Source organism: Phyllostomus hastatus, unplaced genomic scaffold (genome assembly GCF_019186645.2).
Source record: "Phyllostomus hastatus isolate PE091 unplaced genomic scaffold, TTU_PhHast_1.1 phas_contig_148, whole genome shotgun sequence".
Classification (NCBI taxonomy): Eukaryota; Metazoa; Chordata; class Mammalia; order Chiroptera; family Phyllostomidae; genus Phyllostomus; species Phyllostomus hastatus.
In genome coordinates, this window is record NW_025333607.1 from 9,509,401 (window position 1) to 9,531,315 (window position 21,915).

Consider the following 21,915-nt stretch of genomic DNA (forward strand, 5'->3'; position numbering starts at 1 on the left):
GTCCACTCAGTCGGGCCTCTAAAACAGAAGTGAGGGCGGGGGAGCATTTTTGACCATCACTTAAACCAGCGATTTTCAACCTTTTTCATCTTGTAGCACACACAAACTAATTACCCTAGACAGCTATTGTTGTGTTGGCTGTTGTCATTTTTTATTTGAAAGTCTAAGGGAAATGAGGTCAGTGGCCCTGACCCAATGTTTTAAACCTTCTTGCAGAACACCGGCTGAAAATCGCTGACGATCAGTCAGGTGTGCCGGAGTCTCATTACAGCAAGTTCTTCCATACCGGCTGCCTCAGCTCTGCCTTCCTATGGTAATAGTTCTTGAAAACAAATTCGACAATTAAATAACTGGATGCCAGTCAGTTCCTTGAATTTGGGTACCTTTCAAAGCTTGAGTCTTGTAATACAATTTCACAGAATAATAGGTTATGGATATCTGGGCATATAAATCCTTTTAGATAGTCCTCTGCCAGGAATTACAGACACTGGTATGAAGTACAGGCCCCCAGATCAGACTCTGAAATAGACTTTCTTCTCCCCAAGCCCTTGATGTTTGGAGCCCCTCCCTTCTCTGTATTTCCCTTCATGGATTGTGAGAAAGTGATGCAACTCACGGGCAGTAACTTCTAGAAGGCGGGAAGTTTAGCACTCATAACGTGTTCACTTCCCTGTGAATACACTTGAATTTATAATCACATCAAGCAGCTTCTATTGGTGAGCTTTTCTTTAAAATCGTGGTCTTGTAATGATGATAATGACCGGGATTGAGATCCTCACAAAGGCACACTGTGTTTGGGCCTGAGCTTCCCACCCGCCCCCTCTCCCGGTTTCCTGAATTGTATTTCCAACCACAGATAAGCTCCAGCAATTTCTGTAGGGTTTTGAAACCCTACACGGGCTTATTTGTATTCCACAAAGTACAGATAACGTTTTGCAAAAAGTGAAAACTACGGAGGCAACAGATGAACTCACCAGGCAGTGGGATAATTATTACACTGGCTGCCTGATGGGCTGGCACTACGACTACAAGTGTCTTGGTAAACTTTGAAAGGAGGAGTTTCTTAGAAGAAACAAGTAATTAATCTAAAATATGAGGATGATTCCTGCAGATTCTGGGAAGAAATCTGTGGGGAAAAGAATCTCTTAGAGAACTTGCTCTTTCCCATGCAACACTTAGGGAAAGACTATTAAATGATAAAGATTCTCCCATCATGTGCACATTAAATAATCAGGTATCTGCAATCCATGTACATAATGACATTTTTCTATAATTTGCCACCTTGGCAGTGCTGAATAGTTTTTTAATATGCTTGATAATTTGATTTTAAATATGAATATGTATTTTGGAAGATGCTTCAAGTCAGATCTGATTTACAAAAAAAAAAACCCCAAAAAACCCACAAATCGTGCCATTACTGCAGTGCTCACCATTCTTAGTCCTAGCAGAATTCTCCTTGAAGTAATTCTTCAAGTAATGGTGACTGGCTGACTTCAATGAGGAATTTACCCAGGTAAAAATCCGTTATTTGAATAGTTTTTGCTTTTTATAAAAAAATATAGGATTTTCTGTCTTCACGAGGCACTTAACATTAGCAGTCTGGGGCAACGTGGTTATTTTGACTTCCAGAACAGCAGAGTTAAAAATGACGCTTCGCTCTAGGGATGCAGGCGGAGGAGTCACGTGCACGCCAGTGCTGTCCCATAGAAATACAATGGGAGCCACAACATGCAACCCACATCCAGAGCTGAAATCTCTAATAGCCATATTGTAAAAAGAAGCAAATGAAGCTCATGGTCATAACATAGTTTATTTAACCCACTATATATAGAAAATAGTGTCACGTCAACACGTCATTAATATAAATTATTTCTTAGATGACTTTAATTCTTCACCATCCAGTGTGTACTATTCTTCACCAAATGTGTTACCTCTCTACCCCAGAAGTGGGCAGAAATGGGGATCTCCGTCAAGCTTGACAAACTGTGTTTTTGTTTTCAAGCCAAGGTTAGTGAACAGAACACAATCCTAATTTCTGCACACACACATACTGAGAGTGCACATGACTTCCGCAGTAGTGAAAACTCGACCATCCTTATCACTAAGTTCCCCACTTACTCAAACGCAGACTTCTGGTGAATGCGGCCATTTGACACAGAGCGATAAATCGAGATAGAAATTTAGAGGTTCTTTTAAGAAGCAAATATCTATTGCAAAGCCCTTGCACTGTTCTGTGTGGAATCAGTGGAAACTCTCCTAAGGCGTTGTTTTTAGGTATTAAAAATAAAAAACCATTCAAAGCAAAACAAAAAGTATGGCAGCCAATCATAGCGAAACAACCAATAAAAATGACAAGAAGCAGATCACTGCGCCTCCATGCTTTCTGGTTCTTCAGAGCAGCGTCTGAGACCTTCGGTGCAACCAGGATTGGATGCCTCCTGTTTCCAGCCACTCTGGGATGCACACGAAGATACCGCGGTGAGCAGGGGCCCCTGGGAGCTTCCCAGGGGCGGGAAGAGCAGCAGCCAGCAGGCCCACCTCCTCTGAAATTACGGACCTTGATGATCAAGAAGAGCTTGTTAGATCTGGTGTAGAGATGCAATTCATATATTTCAGACATAGTTCTACTGCAAATACATTCCTGTGGGTCTAATACGTGGGCATTTTTCTCAGGCGGAATATCTTATCTGCCAACATTCCTGATCAATGAAGCTTTACTCCATGCTTGAGAAGTAAGATATTATATAATGTACTTAATAATTGCAGTTATTGCTATTATAGCATATTTCTGAATGAATTTATAGCCATGAAGTAACCCCTGTGTTCCACATTTAGTCATGGATCCTCAAGATTAATTTCTAAAACATTCTAATGATAGAATGGAAACTCTTTCAATCACTGGCACTGCAGTTCGACAGTGACGCATGCCTTCGGCAGGTTACAGAAGTGCTATCATATAGTAAAGAGCCTCCTACTGGTGTCTAATTTGATGTTCCTCAGCAGAAACATTAATTAGTGGGAATACGTTGATAAACTGATATTTTCCAGAGAGGGAAGGCCTGGATGGACAGTAGTGACCAGTATGCACAGGAAAGTCAGAGATGGAAAACATGACTATTTTGACAGTATGGAGATGCAAAGGCCAAGCCATGACCTGATTTATATTCTTTAGCCCGGTGAATTGGGCCCATGGCGTCGTTAGGTAGAATTTAGGCAGGCCTGATCATCCACGGGAACTTTGCTCCATGTGATCGCTTAGGGCAACAGGTGCCTCCGAGCTATCAAACAACGGCAAGGCTGAAAGTTACTGAAATGTGCGTTTGATGCCCGATCAGTCTGGGTATCTGCCTGCGGTATCCGCTACCTCTAGGAAACAGTGACAGGAATTGCTCTTGCCATTGCTGTAGTAATAAGTGCTCTCCCTGCTTCTAATGTTGTCCCTTCCCCATCTGTTCCCCACACTCAGCCAGAGTGATCTTTCTGAAGCTCGGGTGTGATCACAACACTCCCCTGCTTCAAACCCTACGTTGGCTCCCCATTTCCCTCAGGATGAAGTCCTTAAAAATAGCTGCCTGTTCTGGCTTCTGCCTACATCTCCAGCCCCATCTTCCTTCAGTCACCCCTCCACCAACTGCCTGCTTCTGCCCCATTACATATACATTCAACCCTCCATTTGTGCCGGCACCGTTTGCAATTTTCCAGGGGCACCTGCTTCCCTGTCCTCCCCCATCTTTGCACTGTTGGCTACGTCACTTGTAACAATGTCCCTCTCATTCTTTGATGGCTAATTACACCTCCTTTGAAGCTTCAAGGTTTTTAAGCTTCCTGAAGTCCTCTCTGACTGTACCTAGCTATTTTCAAACTCCCATCCAACCCACCTGTATGATATAGCAGGAATTTAGCCCTAGTTTAGTATCTACCATACCACGTTAGTGGTTCTCTCTTGTCCGTTTCCTTTACTAGACTGTGACCCTTTTGAACACGGGGTCGTGGTCCATGTCTTGTATACTGATGCATCCCCATTCTTTCTTGTGTGGCACAAAGTGGAGTTTAAGTATTTGCTGAATGACGACCAACAGAGTTGGACTGAGCCCCTCATGAGGGGCCATGGAGTGGAAAGGACACCGAACGTGGAGTGACAGGATGCTCTGGTTCTGACTGTGCCCCGCACTACTAGCTGTGCGGCGTCAAGCACATCTCTTACTGTCTGAGCGTGAGATGCCTCACCTGCCAAACAGCGATACCCGCCCCATCTCCCTGACCTGCCAGATTGTTGTGAAGAATCGAGAGGTCAGCGAATTTGTGCTGTGGGAAATAGGAAGCACAGGCACGTGGGCATGAGATGGTCAGAGCTGGGCCTTGTTTTAAGTAAACACGAACTGTACAGAAGGTGTAATGGGAGCTGGTGATACCTAGTCAAGCACGCCTTCAGGAGTTTTCAAATTATTTTGGAGATGCTGTAAGAGAACATTATTTGAGGGAAAATTATTTTGGGGATGTTTCTGGCATTTCCTTTCTTTTGTGTTCATTCTTTGAAAGAAGTTGACCTCCTTTCTATTTCTGTTTCCTTTCCTAGAAGTGACTTGTGCTTTTGTCTGATAACTTATCTTTCAACGCTGTGCCTTAAAATTCTGACATACTTTTTCGGTGAAGCAAACAGAAATGCTCTTGGAAATAAGTATGGTGCCATTAAGTTTTCTGCATATTTGAGGAAGTAGGGGTTACTGAGCCCAAGTCCTGTGGTGTTTTGCTGGCCCTGTTAGCTCCATCCCAGCATTCCTACCTTGGCCGCATACGAGAACAAGCCCCTCCAGCAGTAAACGACTACGTGACCTGTGTCTCAAACATGGAAGATGTCATGCTCTCTGCTAATTTGACTATTGGCTTTATTTTATCATCACCAATAACAATAACAAATTAAATTATTGGCTAAAATCGGAATTATCCCATTTTCTTCTTTGAATCAGTAGACAGGAGGATGCTTAAACCTGTGAAGATACTTAATACTTTCTTTTAATAGTTATTCATTCATTCATTCACCAAATATGTGTTGACCACACAGCTGCGTGTCAGGCACCATTCCAGGCTCTTGAGATAAATCAGTGATCAGAGCAAAGGTTTCTGTTCTTCAGGCACTTTAGTTCCGGGTAAGACGTGCATGTCTTGTCTGCCCTGGGACTCTGTGATGTACCTGAGGGAGGAGATGTATTTGTGAGCCTTTCAGTGATTTTGCAAAGGTCAGTATGTTTATTGAAGGAATATACACGTAATCGATGGTGTCAATGTAGGAGGAAGTGACCCAATAACATATTAGAGCAATAGGGAGGAGGAGCGCTAACTTGGGATTTGGGGGTCGGAAGGGGCCACATAGGCACACGCGTGCGGATCATGGAAATAAGACCCTTGTTACCTTTCAGCCTTCTCTCATGTCTCTGCGTCCCTGATCGAGTAAGAGACTGAAGCATAGAAATTCAAACTGTGGGCCTTTATTTCGAGTCAGGTGAGCCTCAGTAATGACTGGGGGACTCTGAACAAATTGCATCACCTTTCTAGGCCTCAGCTTCCTCATTCATAAAGTCAAGCTCATAAGAGGGTTGTGTGGGGGTTGAATAAAGGATTACATGTGAAGAAATTAGCTTAAAGTAAACATTAATACACACTGTTAGTCCTTTAGGATAGGATTTTCTTCTGTCCGATTCGAATGAAGAAGGCCAAGGTTAAAAGCAGTGTTACTTGTCCGTGGGCACACGGGTCAGCAGGAGAGAGACGCCCCGCTCCGACCCTCGAGCCCTGAGATGTCCCCGGTACTCCATTTCCTCTCGAGATGTAATCTTCCCAAAACCCAAGGCGAACCAACTGAAAATGGTGTATGCATTTGAAAAATAAAAGCTGTGAGCAAATATTTAATTCTAGTTATGAGTAGATTTGCTTTCCATTGTAGGTGAGCAATTTTGAAAGTGCGCTCTGTGTGTTCTGGGTCTGAGTGAGTGAGCGAGTACACGTGCTGCAGGCGGCGGGAGCCACGCTGCTCCCTGCTGAGGAGGGACGTCGGTCACGAAAGAGGGGCGAAGAGGTCCCGCCATGCTGTTGGTGGGGACTGGAAACAGCGTGAATGCATGTGTACATCTTCTTATAAACACATGTAGGAAGATATTTGTGTTTATACATTTATGTGCATGTTCACATCCTGGCTGTGTCTCCTAAGGTGACCACACAGCTGACCGCTCAGTAGCAATGAGCACCCCCTAGTGGCAAAACCTGGTTTCTAAGTACCGCTCTCCACTGCAAATAGCACGCGAGCTCCTCGGACAAACACCGGGTGCAAGACTGGTGCAAGGACAGTTCCAGGTGAGATTGCCTAACGACTGTGCTGCACACCTAAAACCAATGCAAAATAGTGTTGGATGTAAACTGGGATTGAAAAATAAAAAACTAAATAAGTACGTAAGGTGAGCCTGGAACATCTTGTGGGGACAGAAAGCCAAGGAGTGAACAAGAATAAAAGAGATACTACTCCAGCTCGCGTGGTTCCCACCGGCCAAATCCAGGATGAGTTGGACATAAAAGTAAATACTGATCCTCATGGATTACCCACGACTCCATGCTGATATCAGTAAAGTAATTAAGTAAGAGAAAGGGCAAAGCTCTTCCTTTTAGCACAGTATTAACTAATGGATAAGAAAGAGTGCCACAGTCGAACAGGCCTCGTTAGATGTGACACTGGTAGAGGAGGGTGGATGAGGAATAGGATGGTCTTAGCGTCTCCCAACAAGTCACCTGTCACGTGAGTACGAGCGAGGAAAGGGCAGCTCGGCGATGGAGGAGCCTGGGAGAGACCGCCGCACCACCTACAGGCGTGTGCCAGGGACACTGCTCGTGACGCCAGTCGTCTATGTTTCTTCCTAACTCTGCGACCGGTGGCAACACCCGGGTAGCTTGCAACGGGCCATGGTAGCAGTATTTGCACTGAAAATGGGCAAATATGATCAATGAGGGATGCCGCCACCCGGCACTGGGCATTAAATACTAAACGTGCAGCACACCGACGATGTTAACCAAGTGGGCAAAGGTGTTATCACCAACACTAGGACACATGGTTCTCGTGTGTGTTAGCTCACAACAGCCCCCGGGCCCCTCCACTGCTGCTCTGCACGTCCAGCGTGAGTGGCTCTCGGAGAGTAAACACGTTGTAAGTGTCCTCCTGAATTTTGTCACATCACAGAGCTCTCTCTATTGTACTTTAAAAGGAACCTTCTTTCGATCAAGAAGGTGGTATGTCCAACACTGGGACTTTGGTCCCCAGTGAAAAGTGAAGAGAAACACGGCACGTGGGACTGGTGACTCAAACCACCACCGCTCCCAGGGCCTGTTCTCAGGTCAGACTTGAGACTTGGGTGGTGTCTGTCCCAGGTTCGCTGACCAACTTCCGGACCATCAGCAACCGTCGTCTTTACTGTAGCTGTGAAACTAAACATGTGCCCCAAAATCTTTTTCATAAGTCCCTTTTGCTCTGCAGAATGGATCTTTTCAAGAGAGCAAGATATTAAGTAATAAATGATGTGGAAAAGTTAAGGATCCAGAGCATCAGGTTTATTCTTCAGTCACTTTTTCATGGGATGATAATATCGCAGACATTCTTGGAAAATACAATCAACCAGAACCGTGACTGGAACGAGGAGGGCCTGACCCCTGTGTGTACCTAGTCCGTGTTGAGGCCTCCCCCGGGCATGTGTGCCCCCTTTAACTCTCAGCTGTCCTCAGGAAACACTGACGTGGGCCACGCATGCCCGTGTGACTGCAGGGGACGGGCTCACTCGGAGGAAAGGGTGGACGTTCCTTTTGTAGTGTACCCACTCCTTTAAAAAGCAGCTCTACTGAGGTAAATGTAAATATCATAAAAATCAACAGTTATACATGTGCAGTTAAATGTACTTTGACAAGTACATGGTTTTAAGCACAATAAGCAGATGCTACGCAACATCTCTGTCAGCGCAGAAAGTTCCCTTGTGCCTGTCCCCTACCTCCAGGTCCTGGCCACACTGACCCGTCACTCTGGCGTGTGATTTTCTAGCATGTCATGTAAATGAAGTCATCAGTATGTCCTAGGTGCCTGGCTGCTGTAAGTATATGCTTTTGAGGTTCATCCCCGTGATGTGGGTAACAGTAGCTCGATCCTTTGTGTCGCTGCCATTGAGAGTATCTCTTTGTACGGCTGCACCGCAGTTTGTTTATCCATTGAGCAGTTCACGGACACTTAGGTTGTTTCCAGTTCTTAGCTCTTATGAATAAATCTTTCAGTCTCGTTTTAATAACAACCAAGAAATTCTTTGCCACCATAGCTTTCATTCTGATTTGTGAAATATGGGGAACCACAAATCTGGTGAAATGAGGTCATCGTGTTTTGAGAACTGAATGGAAACCCGTTGGGAGAACTGGCTCAGCTATTCTTTCTGAGTCTCTTGAAACCTAGCTGGAAATAACCTCTCATTTTTTTATGCTTTGGTGGTGTGTCCCTTCCACCTTTCTCAGGGTGCGTTTCACCATTGTCTTTCACTTAGTAGAGTTATAATAAATATTCAATTGTATTCATTTGGATTTTTCTCTAATCCCTTCCTTGGATCCCCAAGCGGTTTTAATGAATTTTTTCAATCCATTATTGCATTCCTCCTGGAGGGTTATCAAATAAGTTTCCCTAAGTCACAGCGTTGCAAATCTCACCTCTGCCTTTACATCACTGACAATGTAATCTTTGAGCAGATTTTTAATTATTTGGGACCCTCTTTTTTTCCAACTATAATATGAGAGGATTTGAGTAAACAAGTTCGATTCCCCTTTAGTTCTAACATTCTAAGATTTTATGAAAAGCCTGCTACATTGGAACCAACCTTCAAGGGGAGAAGGCAGCACAGGGGGAAGGGAGAGGAAGGAGGTAGGAGAGCAAAAATATGCCAAGTTTTTATGCAGTGGAAAACAAAATGTGTGTTTTCTTAAACAGAAGCAAAAGTTGATGGGTAACTCAACATTTGCTGGTAGCACGTTCTTCTAAACCATTGTGTTAGGAGAACCACAATAACCGTGGTTCTTTCTCTTCAGGGAATTTTGGGCATCAGTAATTAGGCAGCTTCTCCTGCTAAAAATGGATGGTGAGGCTGCCAACCCCTTTGTGTAAGGGGACATCAGTTGCAAAGGACAGTCCCCATTATGCCTCTTGTCCCTGTATTACTATGAATTGTGCCTCTTTTCACTCTCCAGTGGGTATTGGTTCTGAACAATGCACTGTGTGGCCATCCGATTATTAGGGACCTCAGAGCCCCGGGTTCTCCCTCCCTGTATCCCCTACTCTAAGTTGGGTCTGATGTGGGGATGTCACTCGTGGAAAGCGTCCACAATGCTCTTTCGGGGCTGACTCACTCGGCAGCAAGGTCCCCAGCTGGCCCCTAGAGCCATCTCTTCTAGGTGCTCTATTCTAACACAGCCACAAAGTTTGTGCCTCCAAAACTAAGACTTGAGCAGACTCTCCAGCTTCATGTACAGACCGCAGCCTGCCTCCCCGGCATGGAAAGGCTGTGAGAATGTCCATCCAGTGAACCCTCTCTGCCCACGTCCTGTGTACCAAGTCCAGGGAACAGAAAGACAAAGATGACGAAGAAGGCTGATGTGTAAACCAGTAACTAAAGTGGGACAATGCTGTGTTAGTAGGATGTAAATTTGCACAACATATATTGAGGTCACTAAAAAAAGAATAATTCATTTAGGAAAAAAATGGAAGGGGGTATTTTGAGCGGGGCTTAAAGGAGTAGTGCACACAGAGCAGGGGACAGGGTCTGGGCAGGGGCGGTGATAAAGGGGGTGGGGGAGACATCCCAGGAAAACAAAAAGACATGCAATGATCCAAGGCCAGAAATACATGGTGTGATTAGGGAGGCAAAATGGGCCTCAGTCTGACTCTCTATTTGTTGTGATGTACCAGTTTGGAGCGGAGTCTCAGGCAAGACCTTGGAGCAAATCCAAGGGGGTATCACTATTAGAAGCACCAGAAGGGACCTTTTTTCACATTTTCAGCGTGGACCCCTGATGGTTCCATTTGAGTGAGGTGTGGGTGTATTTTCATTCTGGAATTTTACACTACGACATTACCGCATGCATTGACCAAGTTCAATGCAGGCTTTCCTTATGTTGCTTTATAATTAGAAGCCAGCGACTAGAAGTTCCGCAGCAGTACATACACTAGTAGTGATAGCTTTATGGAACTGTTTATTTTTAGTTTGGCAAAGGCGAGGCAGTAAATATCTCAATTAGTAAACTAAAGCAGCATGGATGAGAAATGCCCACAAGGGGATCAGGATTAGAAAGAGCTGAGCCAGTGAGTTGACGGAAACCCTTGTCTCACTCATATTTAGAGCACGAAGAACCCACACAGCGTGTGCGCGCACACAGTGTCGGCGCCCGCGGTGCGGCCCGCCAGGAGGCCCTTCGCATCCTGCAGGTTCCAGCGTTCAGGAAGGCCCCCTCTTCCGGAGTCGCTGTGATTGGACGTTGACCATCCGGTCCCAACGGGTTGAGTCAATGTCCAGTCACAGTGGGATGGCATAGTGTCTTTGACTATGTAAGCTCCTTACCTGGCAGTTCCAGTGTGACCCAAAAAGGGGTTTTATGATGAAGTGCTGGGGAAGCTATTCATGTCATGTCCATACACACACACACACACACACACACACATATTTACATTACATGACCCAGTGTGTGAAAATATTTAAACACGTGGCACTGCAGAATCCTTTACTTGCCTCTAGATAGCATCCCCTACATTATATTGGACATTCCATTTTACGTTTGGGAGGAAAAGCAGAGGCGATCTACAAAGCCTCATTTCCAGAATTTCTGTCTGGGTGTATGGAGCCTGCTATTCCTGTAACTCCAGAATCTTTGGGAAATATTAACCAGTCATCAGATAAAAGACTCACTAGCATGGTACAAAACATTAAGCATGTTATAGCAGAAGGAGTTTGTGTTTTAAAGTTACAAAATACCATTACTTTCCGATTTTGAATGTTGTATACTTAGTCCATTTGGATGTATGGTATGTATTTAAGGTTGTATGCAAGGTCCTTTGGATTTCCCCCCTAAATGGGGGCCGGGGGTGGTGAGTGGAAAGACCGATGTCTTCTTATGCGGAACAATTCCTGCATATCAGCTCTCTGTGGTCCGCAGGGGAAATGATGGGGGCGCGTACATCTGTAGGCTGAATTTCTGTCTGTCTCCTCTCTGCTTTGTAGACTGGAAAAAGAGAGCATTCAGCAGAGCCTCAGCAACGAAGCAAAGGCCCAAGCCCTTCAGGCCCGGCAAAGGGAGCGGGAGCTGACACAGAAGATACAGCAAATGGAGGCCCAGCATGACAAAACTGGTAGGTGGTGGGGAGAGATTAGAGCCGGGGCGCGGGCTCCCGAGCCAGGCCCACGCCTTACTGTGAAATGACATCAGGAACACCTGTAACCTTTGGCTGGCCGAAGGGAGCAGATGCTAACTACACCGGAGATTCCGAATTACATATTAGTTAGCGTTTAAAAGAGAAAATGGAAAGTATTGCCCACTGTCTGTTGATTTCAGAGTGCTGCTCTCACATCTGCTGCACCATCTGGATTATGAGTTTATTTACCTGTGTTCAAGAAACGTAAAGCTGAGAGAGACCACAACAAAGTAGAAAAACAAAGGGCTTGTTTTTGGCTGGGTTTTCAGGCACACATGTTATATAAAGAAAATAGCATCAGAAGCTCTGCGGGAAATGCTCTGAGCTTACAGTTAAAGTCTCCTGAATAGCATTGAACAGTTCCCACAGCACACACATTATAGCTACTCTAAAAGCCTAATGAGTTTGCTTCAGCATCCAAACTGGAGAAAAGCTTTAGCCATTAATCGGTTCTTAATTCACTGTCGCAGCTGGATGTAATTCAGTGGCTCCAAATTGATATGTTCCTTTATTTAATCTTTGCAGCTTCGAACATTTTTAGCATTTGTATGATGCCCCCACCTCCCCCCCCACCCCCGCAGCCCAATCGAGAGTGATGTTTAATCCTTTGCATTCTTCAAGTTCTCACAACTGCTGTTAAAATGCACTAATACAAGGCATTGACCACAGCTGGCAGCTTGGCTAAAAATTGCCATCTTTCATCACGTTGGCGCCGTTCTGCAGGCTGAGCTGGCCAGTAGCTCCTTACCTTTCATTTGAAAGTAAAATGCACTTGGAAAATAGGCAGTTTGATGTGTTCAGTCGGAGCATTATGGAGTTCTTTTCACTTCTGAGTTGGGTGTTCGCAGACAGTGTCAGTCAAAACAAGGCCGTGTCGCTCATTATAATTCCACACCACGCGCTCCGAGCTGATTGTCCTATTAAAACAAAAGTTTAATTGATCCCGTCTCTTCCAGAAAGACGTTGCTTACTTTTTGGTGCTTCGATTTATTTTGCTTTGTGTACACTCTATGCTTTTTTGGCTAAAATGGAAAAGAAATAAAGGGCCTTGCACTGGAAAGTCATTTTCACATCATGTAATGTGTGCTATGTTTCATGGCGTGGCAATCAAGTACTGCTTATCCTACAGTGCAGGTGAAAAATGGCTGCAGTGAAATTCACTAAATAATCTCTTTACTTGTACAGAGGCACATGTCTTTGTGACTTATAATTCGCTCCAGCACTTTCATTAGAGACCTGCATTTGGCCAGAAAAAAATGAAATTTCACCAGACTTATGAGATGTTTTTCATGAAAAAAAAAGGAGGAAATTATAGGCTAAATTATTGTTTATAAGCAGCAGCTTAGCAATCGTGGCATTAGGAGCTCTGAGCGAGATAAGAGTATGTGATTGTTCGAACCATCTGAACGATACTTCTGTTTATGTTGCACAAAAATACCACACTCTCTTCAATTCCTTCGGCCAGATCTTCACTGAAGCTCATACCATTGACAGTGAAATCAAATTCTGTGTTTCACCTTTGTCATTAGACAAGTATGGCCAGATTGGGGGGGGGGGGGTGGTAATGAAATACATGAGCAAATGTGAAGCATGAATTATAATATAGGAGAGAGTTACTTAATATCTTAGTTTTTGATTATCCAATTATAATAAGGCTTGACACTTTATAGTAAAACTGTCAAAATAAAATATAGTAGCTTGCCTATGACAGGATATTATAAGCATGTATGATTCTACTATGGTATTGGATGATCTGTTAACATGTTAAAATATTAAACCATGCTGGTATGATCGAAAATGTCTCTGGTGAGTAAATATTCTAAAAATAAATGTCTCACAAGATTCGGTGTCTTCCCAGGTGACTAGGGACTTTGACCGTGACCTAGCAGCTAGTGGGGGATGTGCTTTTACCACTCTGCATGTGGAAGCCCCACAAAGTTACAACCATAAACATCTTATGTTGGTGGGGTGTTTATTGTTATTTCTAGAAAATGAACAGTATTCACTGCTGACCTCCCAGAATACATTTTTGACAAAGTTAAAGGAAGAGTGCTGTACATTAGCCAAGAAACTGGAACAAATCTCCAAAAAAAGCAGGTAGGTAATATTACACAATACTTTCAGAGGCCTGTTTGTTTAAATCCTGTACATTTTTTTGCCTTAAAAGACAGCATTTCCACTCTTTTATAGTCTAATGTCAAAATGAGATACAGTAGTCCCCCCTTATCCATGGTTCACTTTTTGCTGTGTAACAGTTCATTGTGGTCAGCCATGGTCTGAACATTTTAAATGGAGTTCCAGAAATAAATAATTCATCGGATTCAAATTGTGCATGGGTCCAAGTTGTGTAGTGATATTGGGAGGAACCCCACTCTGTCCCACCCGGGACGGGAGTCGTTTCTTTGTCCAGCCCTGTCTGAACTGTGTGTGACCCTGCCCGTTAGGCACTAAGTAGCTGTCTTCGTTATCAAATCAGTTGCCAAGGTCCCTCAGTGCGTGTGTCCAAGGCACCCTCTTTTACTCAGTGATGGGCCCAAGCTGCAGACTCAGTGGTGCTGGCAATGTGAGTACGCCAGAGAGAAGCTGTGAATGCCTCCCTTAGGAGACAGCGTGAGCCCGGTACAGTCAGGGGTTTTTGAGAGACTGGGAGAGCGAAAGAGGCCACATTCCCATAATTTTTATTACAGCACATTGTTATCATTGTTCTCCTTTACTATTGTTGTTGTTAATCTCTTACTGTGGCGAATGTGTAAGTCACATTCTATCACAGGTATGCATGGACAGGAAGGGACAGTTTTTGCAGGCATCCAGTGGGGGTCGTGGAACATACCCCTGGTGGACAAGGGGGGCTCCTGTACGTGCTGACGTGCTTCTTGTGAAAATATTTTCCCTGGAAGGACATTTTCTTCATTGTCCATATAGAACCTTGGTGTTTTTCCATGGTTTTGTGTACATACTGTTATTTGACTGTTTTTAATGGTTAGGATTGAAAATTATGAAATTTCAGTCCTCAAAGGCCAAGACAGCAATTATTCTGATAAAGGATGCAGATAAATCGAGCTGTTTCAAAGCCTTGTGTTGATATACGTAGCACATTTAATCTATTAGCACAGTCCTCTTTAGCTATAAACACGCAAAAGCTATCTTTAGGCCAGGTTATAATACATGATGTGTGTATACAAAAACAAAAGATGATACTTCGAAATAAATGAACTAAAACTATCCTTTCCTTCACTTTATAAAATTGTCTTATTTTAATAAAATAGCCATCATGCATTTTATCTGTGCACCATTCTTTTATAAATCCACTGATTGGGCTCTTAAGGAATTTTTTTTCTGCACATTTTCTAATTAGATTATCTCAGTGAATGAGTTACTTTATAATCTAAATTGTAAGAAGCCTGAGTTCTCATCTCAGATCTGACGTAACTGCGTAAGCTCAGACATTTACTTGATGCGCGGGTTCCTCTGGCAGATGAACAGAATTGGACAGAATCCTTTGACTGAACTGTAATAGGCAACATTCACCTAATTAGCTAGATAGCAAGTGTCACACTACACAATAACCTAATGCAACAATAACCTGTATAGTTTGTCTTTTGTGTTTTTCTAAAGCTCACTTAGATCGACACAGAGCAAGCACTTTGGCTCACAAGCACACCTAGGGACTTCGGTATCTCATTCAGAAAGAATTTCCGGGTGGATCCGAGCCTGTGGTCACTCTGAGCCCTACCGTGGCTGTGGCTTCCTCCATCAATAAACCAGCTGAGCCAACAGAATCTCCATCCCTGAGTCTTTCGGGGAATCAGAAGGCGTTTGAACCCAGTTCTTCCTGCTCACAAGAAGGCAGAGGCTCCTATAACCACTGAGAACATGCCTGATATTTGCTCCTTTGTAGCAATACTAATTAAATGTTTTGTTTGGGTACAGAAAATGCTCAGGGTGCCACAATACCAGATATTTTCAGGAATTCTGGCAAGGAAACCCACATTTTGTCTTGAAAGAGACTCATAAAACATCAACAGTAGCTATTCCTAACCAGAAACATTGGATCTGCCTCACATGCATCCAAACAAACAGGATTATATAATCTAAGAAAAATTATATTGATCTGGGGTTTACAACATTATATTATTTTAAGGTTGCTTTGTGACTGATTGGTTAATTATCTTGCTTGCTAAGGAGGCATAATTTAGGAAATTGAAGTGGATAAAACAGAAAGGGGTACTGTGCGCTTGGTGTATATTATTTAATTCTCACAGCAGCTAGACGCAGGAATTATAATCTCCTTTTGCAGATGAGCAAACCAGTCCTCAGAGGGTTTAATGGCCGGTAAGTGGGAGAGCTGGAGTCCTAACTTAGGTATTTCTGGCTCCAAAGCCTCTGATCTTGCTTACAATAAGTGCAACATTTTAAATCTACTACTCAAGAAAATCCAGGCCAAAGTAGTTATGATAGGGAAGTTTGGCGGGGGGCGGTTAATCTTTAAATTCCCATGGAGAAGTGGGCACACTTGACAGGTGAGGGTTAACGTGTGAGCCTGGGTTTACCTGTGCCCTGTCCTGCTAGGTCCCTGCCATCCTGCTGTGCATCTGTTAATGTGCCCTGTGCTGGTCGAGTGAACTCGAACTTCAACAGCTCTCCTCTTGCTGCTGATTCCTCTAGCTCTTGACCACTATTTTGTAAATTGAATGTGTTCCTTTTTAGTTGACACACAGATGGCACTCAATCTACATTTGTTGCATGTAGGAATGAATGAATGAATGAACGAACGAATTGAGTGAATGAAACTATGTGGTGCTACCCCGGTATCCTGATCTGACTCTGGTTCCTGCCTGTTTCTTGGTTGATGACACAGCCAATGTGCAGTAAAAAGCACTTTGGAATCCAGAAAGAACTAGGTTTGAATCCTACCCTGCCACTTAGCTTCGTTAACCTTGGGTGCACCGCCTCATCCCTCCAGACCTCAGCCTCCCATCTTCCAGCCCATTTCTACAACCACGTTCAGGGTTGCTGTGGGACTCGGACATTCGGAGATACAGACACAAGGCGCCGAGGACACAGCACAGGACATAGAAGCAGATGGTAACCGCTCGAGTCGTCCTGATGGCGTTGTTGTAAGGGTCTTGGCTGGCAATTTGGAGGTCGCTTCACCTAGCTATTACTGTTCGTGCAGGGTGTGAGTGCCATTTCCTGCGAGGCGCAGCGGAGACAGCACAATGAAAACCTTTCTATTAAAGGCAAAGCAGGGTCAGGAAAATGTGGATCTGGTTGCGACTCAGGTCTTGCTCTGGCCAACGCCTTGTTCTGTAAATCCGAAGAACTGAGTAGGCATCTCCTGTAACTTCACAAGATAATCTAAAGCTAAGTAAGTCCTGGCAAATAGGAACCCTTCAGTAAATTGTTCCTTATTATTGTTAAAACTTGAAAGGGCTTCTCAACTTCATAAAGTTGGGTCTCACGAGAAAACAATACTCAGGGTAAATTGTGATTTCAGGGTTTTGTTTATTTGTTTACTCTTAAATTTCTTGATCCAGTCTCATTCCCCACCCCCACCCCCTCGCCCAGCTCTACATAGACTATGAAATTTTCAAAATTTGTGCAAAATTTAACATTGCATTTTAATACTGCTTTCTGCTTTGAAACCACCTACAAAACTTGAAGGGCTCAGCATGTTTCTTTTTAAATACAAGTTATAAACATATTAAGCCCTCAAGAAGCCGTCCAGAACTAACCCCCTCCTCACACCCTACCAGACTCTGGGGATACGTAATTTCCCCCGTACTCTGAGGTGTGGAGAGCTTGCAGTTTTTTGAGCCTTCTAAAGAATTGTCATAATGAAAGCACAGTCTCCAAAATAATTATTTAAACCACATGGTACTTTTAATCCAGGTTTGCTTCTGAGTACTACAGCAAAATTTCCCCTGCAAGTAGGTGTATGTATTTTGTATTTATCAACAGTTGAAAGCAAGTTTTCATTGCTCCTCTTTTCTCACTGGTGACATTTGTCTAAGAGTTTCATGTGATTCAAAATCTTGTACTAAACTGATGGATGCGTACCATTCAAAATTCCCCCCCTTTTTTAAAAAAACTCACAGATCTAGTCATTTGACTAGAGCCGTGCAGAGTGACTGGGAAAGCTGGCAATCTGAGCTCCTGAACACTCCAACTCCACCCCAGCCTCACCGGAGGGTGCGTGGAAACGGTCCCCTTGTGCATGTGCGTGTGTGCGTGTGCATGTGCGTGCGTGTCTGTTGGGTGTGTTTTCCCCCCAAGTCGACACTGTAGCAGGGTGTGTCGCTTCCTTCTCTGGAACCCCTCCACCGTCCTTAGCACAGGACTTCCCGCACCTTGCGCCGCACACTGCGCCTCGCACGCGGCTCTCGCGCTGTCCGTAACCCCCGGGTCTGCGAACGGCACGCCCCGTTTTGAAACTAAAAATGAGCTGCCGATCCTGTGCATTTTATATAGCTCGTGTTTGATCATCGGGCAAAAGAATGAATTTCATCTTCTTTTCCATTGGCACCAGGCAGGCATTCTGGTTGATTTCCGTTGTAGCTCACATAAACTTTAGCTCCCCTTTCATCTTTATTGCGCAGGGCTCTGAGAGTTTACTACAGTTAGAGGAGTGTTTTTGAACTTGGTAAGTGGGGATATTTAAATACCTTTGGTGCTACTGTGATTTTTTTTTTTATCAAAGTGAAGGAAGCATTCCCTCTCCCCAGGCACTGACATGAATCAGCGGTGCCATGTTCGCAGTGCATTTTGCAGCGTGGTCTAAAACGGGCCTGAGAGGGGCTCCGGGGGGCCGGGCGCTGGCTAGGAGCGAGCCTCCGCCAGCTGCGGAGTGGAGATCAAACACGTGCCGGGTCTCAGCCTCTCAGCACTTGCACTTGCACGGTGAAAAGACCAGGCTCTAGAGCGCAGAACCGGGGGCGGCGCGGTTTCGCGTCTCTGCTTTCTTTTCCGTCATTGCCGCTTTCTGGGTTGCTAGGCTGGTGGATTGATGTCTCACCCTGCCCATTGTGTATTGGTGATTTGCGTTTTGTAATTAAGAGGAACAATGGGAGTCCACTGGGTCTCGTTATATATAATGGTTGGTTTAATTTGTTTCACTTCTATCTTGTTAATTGTAAATTGATCATTAAGATTTGAATTCTAATCTGTCACCAGGGTTGTGGGTATTGAGGCTAGAGCAATGATCCTGGTTTTAATCACTGATGATGAGAAACAAATTTTATAATTTTGGTACATATTGCAGTTCATATATTTTAACACTGGATTTTATGGTGTTATAAATATTGTTAAATGACTTTTAGTGTAGTTTTACTGTGTGGACTATAATGTATAAATTATATTACTGGTTTGGCAACCGTAGGTATCCAACTGTGTGAGTTTAATTGAAGTAAAGAACACACTCCCGGCTGAACTAGTTTTTTTTCCCCTTGCATGTTCAGATGTAAGGTTGGAATGCTACAGAAATTATATTCTGCAAGGGGAGACTGATACCGGCCTCTGATGATTGTTACCAAAAGTCAAATGAGAATCTAGTAGAATAAAAAATTAAGGGGTCATGTTTTCTCTTAAAAAGCGATTATCACTGCAATCCTAATGACAGCAGTAAAATATTATTATATTTCATGCCAATGCAATTACACAATGTAACTGGTGTATAAAAATGCAGGGAAAAGTTCGAGTTTCTGTAAAGCCAGAAAGCACCTAAATTTTCTGTGGAAATGAATTAGAGTCAATTATCCTTTTATATGACTAGGATAATCATGCCGCAGATGTAATCTCAAACTAACACAGAAACTTGTGAGTTTATTCTTTCAACTTTGCAAACGACTAGTTCATTAAATATGTCATGGGCTCTCGGCAGAGAAAAGAAGGAGGTCCATGAACACGTATCAAATTTGTATTGTACATTGGAATTGGTAGGCAAATTATCGTTATAAACAAAGAAAAAAAGCCCCAAAATATGCAAAGCAGAAAAAAATATTGTGGCAACAAAATACCTGATACTTACGTACCTTACAAATAACACTGTACTTCTGTGATCCTGTGATAAGGTGTTCTCAGTATAAGGCATTTGGATGTAAATGCAAAAAAGAATGAAGGAAAAATTCCCTTTGACATTACCATCCAACTAACTACTGTTAACTATTGACATGTTTCCTTTCCATCATTTTCCATGTGCATATAAATACATATGTAACATGCATGTATATTGTGAGTGAGATTATACTATAGGAACAGGTTTGCATTCTGCTTTTTCACTTAATATTATCCAGGGAACATTTTTCTATATCACGAAATATTTTGGAAATAGAATTTTATTTGAGTCATTTGTATTCATAAGACATTTAAGATGTTTCCCATTTTCAACTGTTGTGAATAACATAACAGTAATTGTGTACATAAACCTGAAGTTTTGATGATTCCCTTAGTGGAGGTGCCACAAAGCGGGTGGCTGGCCCGAAGATGTGAGCCCGTTTCGTGTGTGTGACCTGCGTTCTGGTCGCTGTACATGCATGCAGTTGGATACTGCATTGCAGAGCAATGCTGTTCCACAGAACAGTGCTACAGTGAACACTATGATTTATTTTAGAAAAAGTCTTATATTTTTATATTATAAAATCTAGGTTTCCCTCATGATTTTTCTTTTAAAAAGTGACTTTTGTCCTGGGAAAGTACCTAAGAACAGATATTCTTCTGCATTTTTTTCCTCATTTGGTTGAACGGTATTTTTTTGTACTTTCAGAATTTTATCTTAGTGCATGTTCTGATAGGAGATACAAATCTTGGAAGAATGCTCAATGAATGTCTTAGAAAACTGCCCCTAAATTCTTTTCTATTGTATGAGATTTTGAGAGGAGAAATGTAAGTCATTATTAATTGATTCAGACTATTTCAAATACAGGTACATTCTTATCGGGCAAAGCAAATGCAGATTGAGCGTTTGATCTGAGCTTGAAAATGAGATAATTCACGCCCTCGTGTATAATCTAGTTAGAAGGATGAGGCACAGAGCGCAACTCCGAGGAATAAATTACAGGCTAATGTATGCACAAAAGCTAGAGGTAGCTTCAGAAAATGTGCTGACATATTGAGAGCTGCAAGGTATTAATCAGGGCAGGCTTCCTTTGACGTGACCCTTGAACCCAGGTGAGAACAAAGCGAGGGCTGAGAGGAGCTAACAGTGCGAGGCTGCTTCCTCCTCGGGGGGCAACGAGGCCCTTGGGATGAACGCCCCTGGCAGCCCCAGAGCTTTTCTTGACCAGGAGGAACAAACAGGCTCAGCCCCCCTAACGGAGGAATCCTTTCTTCGGAGGGAGATAACTGTACATCAAGTGTCTTACTTAAACTTCCAGAAACAAGCCAGCTGTTAACTCATTGTAATATGCAGGAGTTTCCAAGTCTCAGCTCTAACTTGTGAGGCAGTGGATCATGAAAAGATGGTGGTGCTGGGGACAATATTTCATTAAAAGAAGGACAGGGATACAGTTTTTCCTGGACAGACATCTGACCTTCAAAATTCTGAGATTCGAGAGAGTCATCCAAGATACTGCAAAGGGAACATACTTCCTGAGGGACATCGGCCATCACCCGGGCAGATGTCTACAGCCGCAGATGGAGTGTGTAGAGACAGAGAGAAGATGGGGGGAATGGTACCTGACGTAGCCGAGCGTCTACTGAAGCAAGCTGGTCTGCTCCCAGGATTCCAGAAAGCCTTGGGAGGCAGGAGTAACACATAGCTCTGAATTCAAAATCGGTTTCACCCACGCCCCATGCAGCCAGGTGACCATCCCTCCTGCAGTCGGAAAATGAGGGGCTTCCTCTCTGAAGAGGTTCAGCCAGCAGGCTCTGGTTAAAACAGGGGCACCGAAGCTAGAATAGGGGGAGTAGGAGAAAGTCCGAGTCCTGAGAGGTGAGGTCCCCAGCGCTCCATTCCCACCCAGCTCCCAGGACGCTGACGGTCAGGGCGTGCACAGCAGGAGGGGACCTGGAGGCCCCTTCTCTCGAGAAACGGAATGGCCACAGCGGAAAGAATCACAAATACTGATTTTGGGGATCTCCCCTCGGAAAAGATGGCTTGCCGCTCACTCACTCGACACTAAAGCCTACCTGTTTGGGGAAAATAAATGTACACGAGTGCAAATGTAATCATAGCACACCACTGAGACAGCTAAGACTGATACTTAGGTGGTCATTATAACATAAATACCGATACCAGTTTAACCACAAGCTGAAATGCTAATAATTACATCATGGACCAGGTGGAGATGCAGGCATATAAAAGATTTTCATCTTCACCTACAGCAGTGAATCATAGGAATTTCTTAACTGTTGGGGCACGAGGTATTGATAGAAGCAAATTAAGAAATACAAAGATAAGCCCTGGCTGGCATAGCTCAGTGGATTGAGCTTGGGCTGCGAACCAAAGTGTC

The 21,915-nt window shown here is 43.7% G+C and overlaps 1 protein-coding gene across 2 annotated transcripts in view; it reads left to right on the forward strand.

The window, feature by feature from the left end:
* The window catches only part of SDCCAG8 (SHH signaling and ciliogenesis regulator SDCCAG8), a 182,725-nt gene that overhangs the window by 98,963 nt on the left and 61,847 nt on the right, over positions 1–21,915 (forward strand). Inside the window, exons 14-15 of one of the 2 annotated variants that reach the window (XM_045859945.1) lie at positions 11,277–11,404; positions 13,456–13,564. In XM_045859945.1, coding sequence (XP_045715901.1) covers positions 11,277–11,404; positions 13,456–13,564 — 237 coding nt within the window. The remainder of the gene's footprint in view (positions 1–11,276; positions 11,405–13,455; positions 13,565–21,915) is intronic. The other variant, XM_045859955.1, reaches the window with a different exon arrangement.